The sequence below is a fragment of the Aplysia californica genome, unplaced genomic scaffold (genome assembly GCF_000002075.1).
Source record: "Aplysia californica isolate F4 #8 unplaced genomic scaffold, AplCal3.0 scaffold00062, whole genome shotgun sequence".
Classification (NCBI taxonomy): domain Eukaryota; kingdom Metazoa; phylum Mollusca; class Gastropoda; order Aplysiida; family Aplysiidae; genus Aplysia; species Aplysia californica.
Genome location: NW_004797332.1, coordinates 1,859,388 through 1,867,531, shown reverse-complemented (window position 1 = coordinate 1,867,531; position 8,144 = coordinate 1,859,388). Strand labels below are relative to the sequence as shown.

General features: G+C 40.8%; 1 protein-coding gene across 1 annotated transcript in view; it reads right to left on the bottom strand.

The window, feature by feature from the left end:
• Positions 1-8,144, bottom strand: part of LOC101850873 (anaphase-promoting complex subunit 1) — a gene marked incomplete in the record, with an annotated part of 57,511 nt that overhangs the window by 7,520 nt on the left and 41,847 nt on the right. The window contains 6 exon segments of the mRNA XM_035968491.1: positions 2,244-2,339; positions 2,957-3,034; positions 3,740-3,802; positions 4,230-4,305; positions 4,826-4,893; positions 5,433-5,510. Coding sequence (XP_035824384.1) covers positions 2,244-2,339; positions 2,957-3,034; positions 3,740-3,802; positions 4,230-4,305; positions 4,826-4,893; positions 5,433-5,510 — 459 coding nt within the window.

Here is an 8,144-nt window from a genome sequence, read left to right as displayed (position 1 = left end):
GGGGGGGGTGTAAGTTTCTTTACTGCGCTCACAACTCCATAAGGTCATATGAATGCGCGACACACCTATTTTCAGTTTGGTAGAAATTAATTTGAAATTTTGCCAGGGTGTTGGCCATTCTTATCGATTTTAGCACCAAGGGATCTTTAACGAGCTCAACTTGCACACGAAACCTCCAAGATTTTTTTGCCCTTATCTGAGAAGACTAAGTGCTAGATCTTACCTACCCTAAGATCAGGGGTGTGGATGAAAGACAGCAGCAAAAAGGAGCTAAAAAGTACCTGTAGTAAGGCTGCAGAAAGAGTCAGGAGCCAAGAGGAGGAGGCAGAAAGTGGAGATGAAAGCAGAAGACAGAACATGGTTAGAGAGCAGGAAAGGAGGTGAAAGGAGAAAATTTTAGGGGAGAAAATTTTACGTTGCTATCAGGTTTGAAACCCAGGACCTATTGAACAAAAGGCAAACACTGTTCCTTTAGACCACAAGAGCCCCCCCAAAATTGTCCAGTTTAGTTTGAAGACCGAGCACACAAACTTCTTCACTTCATCAAAACGAGAACATACATCAGCCAGAGCTCCTCAGATTTTTATTAGCCAACGCCCACTTTTGTCACTTTAAAGAGGCTAAAATTTTCGCACCTCCCACCAACAAATATTTCCATGCAGGTTATTATTAGGTGAGAAAATCTTGTCATCTGGATACCAACTGCTACTCTCTTACTTTCTGATGTCTTTCTTTTGAAAGAAAAAGTGTGTGTGTGTGTGTGTGTGTGTGTGTGCGTGCGTGCGTGCGTGCGTGCATGCATGTGTGCGTGTGTGTGTGTGTGTGTGTGTGTGTGTGTGCGTGTGAAAGTGTGAGTGTGTGTATGTGAGCGTGCAAGTCTAGACCTGCCTCCACCACAAGTCCAACAGCAGACTACCCGTGCCCACAATGTGGACGAACCTTCCAAGCCTGGATAGGCCTAATCAGCCACCTCCGGACCCACAGTCACCATCAACAGACCAATTTGTGAAGTCATGGTCATCTTCATAAGGGAAGTACGAACAAAAACATGTGTGTATGTGTGTGTGTGTGTGTGTGTGTGTGTTTACACCTGTCAAAACTGGAGCTAAAGTAAAAAAATGTACAGCAGTCAGAGTCCACACTGCACACAACATTCTTTTTTAACAAAAACCCATCAACATGGACTCATGCACATTGCATTAAGTCCCCCCTGGACTGACCTCTCACTATACGTTATGTAAATGACTACGTATCCATTTATGTATTTTGCGAATTGCATTGTGTATATTATTCTATTATGTATGTATATGTGCTCATTTCGTAACGATGTGTAAGCGTGCACGTGTGATAAGCAAGTCGATGTGTGTGTGTGTGTGTGTGTGTGAGTGTGTGTGTGTCTGTGTTTGGCGCGCATGTGCTTGCACATGTGTGCGTGTAATGTGTGCATGAGCGTGTGTGTGAGTGTTTGTGTGTGTATGTGTTTGTGTTAGTGTGTGTATGAGTGTGTGTGTGTGCGTGTGTGTGTCGCGTGCGTGAATATTGTTCCTACATGCATTAATGTAAAGCGCCTAGAGCTGTGTTTACACAGGAGTGGGCACAACAGAAATGATCTTCATTATTATTACTATTACTATACCTTCAGTGCCCACTCACCTGTTTTTTTTATTTTTTGTTTTTGTAAAATGTTTTGCAGCGCTCGCAACTGCATAAGGTCATATGAGCGCGCGGGACACACCTAATATTTTCAGTTGGTAGGAAATTTTGAATTTTGCCCAGGTGGCGGCCGAAGCCTACTCTTATCGATTTTACACAACCAAGGGATCTTTAGGCGGCCGAAGCCTACTCTTATCGATTTTACACAACCAAGGGATCTTTAACGTGCGCAACTTGCACATGGGCCCTCCGAGATTTTTCGCCCTTGTCCGAGAAGGCTTGATGTAGATCTTTCCAACCAAAAGATCAGGGGTGTGGCAGAAAGACAGCAGTAAGGAGGAATCAAGGAGTAGCAGTAGAAAGGCTGCAGAAAGAGACAGGAGCCCAGAGGAGGGGGCAAGGGAGGTGAGGGGGTGGGGGCAGAAAGTGGAAATGAAAGCAGACAACAGAACATTGCTAGAGAGCAGGAAAGGAGGTGAAAGGAGACAATTTTAGAGAAGAAAATTTTTCGGTCGCTACCCGGATTCGAACCCGGGACCTTTGAATGAGAGGCCAACATCTTAACCTCTAGGCCACGAGAGCCCCCTCACCTGTTTGAGGATGAAGTGTGGGCAAATTGCCTCTGCTGCCTCTTGGGTGACGCACTGGTAGATGGCTGCAGACAGCTCCTGGAGGCTGCTGTTTTCCTGAAATGGCAAATGACGTCACTTATGACACTCTTTGTCAGTATAAATTTGGGACAACAACAACCATAAAAAAGAACCAAAAAAAAAAAAAAAAAAACCAAATAATGTAATAAATTATGATACAAATGCCACAAAGATCTTGAAAGACACCTGCAGCTTCAAGTAAATATAAACAGAGGAACATTGTTATTGCCATACAGGAACAAAACTTCAGGGGGAAAAAGTGCACATTCCCCAAATCCCACATACACACCCCTCAGGTTTAATATTCATTGAATTCTAATATTTTACAACAGAAATAATTTTTAAAAAACAGAAACTAGGGTTTCTCTAAAGGTAACTCTTTGACCTCTCATGATAATATTTAGTAATAATATATGACATTTATATGGCACTAGTTTAAGAACACAGGCTCTGAGTGCTTTACGAATACAACAGCAACACATAAAACATCTGGGTTCTGACTAAAAATCTAGATATACATCTCTTTAATATGAAAATAGAAATGACTAGAGCTGACTTTTGAATGAATTAAATTATCATACATCTCTTTAATATGAAAATAGAAATGACTACAGCTGACTTTTGAATGAATTAAATTATTTCTTCATACTCACAATAGAATGGGAGTTGATGAAGAACTCTGCCAGAGCTGTCACTTTCGCGTCTGACGTGAACGACTTGATCACCTCCGGCTGACAGACAAAAACCAGAGACAAGTTTAAGGCAAGTACAAGCCATATTTTTTTAAAAGACATTTTATGGCAGTAAAAAAAATACAGTTGAAATTTTCCAAGGCGGCCACCTATTGTCGAGAGGAAAAGTGATTGTCTTAGACAGGCGGAGATTTTGGAAAGTGCCATTATAATGTAGAAAAAATGCAAGGACGGAAGAAGTGGTCATTTGTACAGGTTATGGTCTTAGACAGGTGGCCATTAGAGCAGGTTCAACTGTACTTCAGGATGCATAGAGCATGCAGCATGAGCAGCTTTGATATTTTTGTTAAAAATCACTGACTGTATAATACAGAGGAATAAATTTTTGAGCAGACACAAAAACAATTCAAAACAAGGCTGTTGATGCTTTTAAGAGGAAGTTTGCCAAATACAAAATGAGTTCCTTAAGAAAATGGCTGACCAGACATTCTTTGACATAAAGTTCACCTATGTCCATCGATATATTCCCGGAAAGAAGACAGAATTTTCACCAAAGATCTGTGAACAAGCAGTTCTATAATAACACTTTAAATGTGAAAATGTCTCTAGATATAGACCTTTTGGAGTTAACTGTTTCTTAACATTGTGATGCAAACTTTGCAACATACAATGTCAAGCAACAAGCATATGATTGGCTAAAAACCTAGGCCCACAACAACACACATACTTTCCATCTGTTCTTACCTTGAAAGAGAAATGACACGAGTGGTCAGCCATCAGAGACTTGGCCAGAAGTCCTCGATAACCCTGTCAAAGAGAATGAAAATTAGTCCCCATGACCGCCGCAAACAACAACAAAAGTTTCCTTTTTTTTTAAACTGTGACTGAACAAAATTAAACTACTTAAGCTTATAACTCATCAAAAACAGAATCACATTACTTTCACATATCATCAACATTTCTACTTGGAATGTTACATTCAGAATTTGACACAGAATTACCCAATCTTAATTCTTATCACCACGTGTCAGAAGAAGAAATGATCAGTTCCCGAGGAACTTTCAAGCACCTTTTCATTGCCCACACATACACACTGCATCACACTCAGCCTAGTTTGGACATGATAATAGTCATTTCATTGAGGGCAAAACTACAACAGACTAACAGAAACAACAGAGGGAAAGAAAAGAAGTAAGACCTACCAATATCACCCTTCAACCACCCCCGCTCTCACCTTAGGATCCTGCATGTACGGCAAGTGTCCAGCTCTTTGCTTCACGTCCAGAACTCCTCCCTTCTGTAGCACAAGTCTGAGACACAAAAACCACAGAATCAGTTTGGGGTGTGAGCTGAGTTCCTTGACCGTCATAAAGCAAGACGAATGAGCCATACTTGAAAGTTTGGATTTATTTTTCAAAACATGTGACTACTTATTCGAGTAGTAAACAGCGACCAACAATACACAGCTGAATTGACACTGGATACAGCACAGCCATATGACATACTGAGGGACACAGAGTGTTATTCAAACAGCTTGAAGACGCAGAGTTTCAGGGCACAAGCGGGAAAAAAAGTAAAAAGTAAAGTAAGGTATGTATAAAATAGAAGCATAACCAACTTAATCAAACCGATTGGTCAATTCTGTTTTCTCTATCAACTTAAATGTATACAAAGAAAATGTGTAAATTCGTTTGTCTGATTTCTGTGTGATGGTTCAGAGTGTGCCACAACACTGCCCCTGGTCTGTAACTGATCGGACACAAGTCTCCGCTATGTCCTTAAAGATTTTGTAGTGCCTTTGAAAAAGGCAGCATCTTTGCCATGACTCACCTGAGTGTCTCCCAGTTCTTGTCCTCTCTGAATGTAATGGGCCAGTAGCGGTTGCCCAGAACTTGAACCTTATTGAAAGAAAACCAAAACACAGAATATTAATTTATGACTTTTCTTTTACAAGTTTTTTTCACGAGCAGAAATAGATGCCAAACTCTAAAGACTTTTAAATATCACACGGAGTAGCTTTGACTCCAAGCCCAAAGCGAAAGTGTACCCACAATTAGTGGCTGTTTGGAATATAGGAAAATGAGTCAGGGACATCATAAACCCTACATGGCACACCACTAAGACAATAATCAACATCACAAGCTACAATATTTCTCAAAACAAATTTCAAGCCTCTATCACAAATTTTCATGAGCTGTCAAATATAATCTAGGACATTTGAAATATAATGGGTTTTTTAAATTATTTTCCTAATACCTTTTCTATTGAGAACTTCACCTAAAATAAAATGTCATGCCAATGTTCATTCATTTATGACCACAGAATAAAAGGAAGTTTTACATTTTTGAAAAGTACTACAACTATCACTAACAAGACATCATGATGCAAAGATAAAAACCAAGCATCTGCCTAAACTCCCCGAGCAAGGGTCACTCACCTCCTCCAGCTTGCTCAGCTCAGGGATGACGTAGGGAGAGCCCGTGTCAAAGCTCACAGACTTGTACGCATCACAACCCTGCAGGACACAGTAAAAGAAGCTTAATTAGCTTAAGACAGAGCTCTGAAATCATCACCAGTAGCTGATTTGGAGGCTATTTTAGGACTCCCAACCCATGGAGGATTGGAGAGATGCAAAGATCCTCATCCAATAGGAACAGTTGGAGACAAACTACCCACCTCATGGAGAATAGAATGACACGGCCAGTGCAAAACCAACTTAAAAGAGCAAGCTATGTAGAGCAAAACAACTGAAAATCAATCGGAGTTTCAGAAATTTTTACTTCAGTTGCCATGCAAATACATAATAAAATGTTGCAGATTGGAGGTGTTGTTAATGAGTATTGTGTATGGCTCTTTTCGTCTATGCATACGCTCAATCTAGCTTGAGATGGTCTCAAGGTTGCCTTCATGCAGCTTCTTTCATGGCTAATTCTTCCTATGTTTGAAGCGCAGATTCTGTCGCAGTGCTTGCATGTAAGTGTCGTAGATCAAAGCTCTGTTTTTCCGCTGTTTTCCTTTCATGAGTTATTAATGAGTAACATACAAAGAAAAGGACGAGAGGTAAAGATGATTGATGTTAGATATAAAAGAAGCAAATTACACCACAGTGCCTACCAACCACTAGCGAAGATGACCCAAAAATCACCTCGATACAAAAAAGGCAGGGAAAAAACTCTTTTCTGGCAAGACTTTCACAACAAGCAATGCTGTACAAGGAAAAAGCCTATTCTGATAAATTCTCAAAGCAAAGCCTCTCCTGCTATCTCAACGGAATAAAAGAGACATTAAAGTAGGAAAATGAGCCACCAAATATGGTCTCAGGTTCGAGCTAGGATGCGAATTTCAAAAAATCACCATCAGATTTGAAAGGAGTTCTAAGGGAAATAGTTAAACTTACTTTACTTTACTCAACTTTTCCGATCCAGCGGCCATTTGAGTTCTAGCCCTTCGGCCTGTCAATATGGCAAAGAATTTACAGGTTGTTATCAGTTGTGTTTTGTCGTTGTATAGAGTGTTTCTGATGTCTGAGGAGGCAGGTAGGTAGGTACTACGCAGGTTGCTAAGTGCAGGGCAGGTAAAGAGGTGGTGAGATACTGTTTTATCCTGGCAGTCCCACAACGGGCAGTCGAGTGGGGTATCCTTGCGGATCCTATTTAGATAGGAATTCAGTGGGATGTGTTGTGTTCGTAGTGTTCACAGGCGAAAGATAGTGACGAAATAGCTAAACAACTAACCAATCAAAAGTAATAAAGCTACAAAATCTCACCTTGAACTTGATGCGCAGTGGCACGTAGCAAAACTTGTGTGTGTCCACGTCACGAGGTATGACCAGCCGCGGCTCACAGGCCATGACATAGAAGTGACGGAAGGCTTGTAAGTGATATCTGAGCGGGAGGGGCAGAATCAAGAAAGGAAAAATCTTGATCATCACATTAAATCAACGGGAGCATCACTTCTTCAGTGTGGACATATGAGCAAAGATGTATTTTTCACAGTGTGTACAGTATTCTTCATTTGCGATTGAACTAAAAAAAAATACCACATGACAGCATCCATCAATCCCCACTTTAAAAAATAAAGTCAACAATGGAAAGTAAAGCCATGGCTTCGAACTGTATCAACAATCATATTCAAAGACTTGGAAACATCTTCCTGCCAAACTGACGTACAGTAAAACAAATTATAATAAACTTTCCATCCTTTTATCAAAAGAAACATAACTGAGTAGAGCTTACATGTATGGTTTAGAGCTATATGTGTGCACGCACACGCACATGCACACACACGCACACACACACACACACACACACACACACACACACACACCCGAAACACACACACACACACACACACACACACACACCTGTTGTCTGTACTAGTGAGAGGGAAGTGCGGGTAGAGAGCACACAGCAATGCGCCGATGGCATCAGGAGTGGTCTTCAAGCTGTACCTGGAACAAACGCAAGTCACAAACAATTCGTTGATGAGTGTCACGGTTAGTGATCAGTTTTTTTTGTTTGTGCATGTTTGAGTTGAGTAAAGCTAGAGAAGTACATTGGCACAATAACTGTTATTTAGTTCTGGGAAACAGCAAGATGAACAAACAGAAATAACAGTGGGAAAGAAAATAAGTACGACCAATCAGTGACCTCCTCCAACCACCAACCAGACAATGTGCAGAAATAGCTGTACATAAGATAACAGTTTGGTTGTTGTAGTAAGAGTTTTATGGCACTTGCAACACAAAATAAGTCATGTAAGTGCTGAGATTGGAGATGTTACTAGAGAGTAACATACAAAGAAATGAAGGCGAGATAAGGATGATAGATATCTGATAGGAAAGAAAGAGCAAACCACACAAGAGCACCCATTAACCACCCACATTAATGTTGGGAACAGGCAAGATTAACCAACAGAAATTGCAGTGGTGAAAGAAAAGAAATAGGACCAACCAGTGGCACCTTCTAACCATTAACCCCACAATCACAGTTTAGTTGTAGTAAGAGTTTAACACTTACAGTACCATCGGCCGTAGTATGCGCTCACTATCGTCGCTGACGCAACCAGGCACACTAAACATAATTAAGGGGGGGGCTACACCCCCAAAGTCAAAATTCGGCTCAAAATCATGGAATTTGAGTTGTAGGCA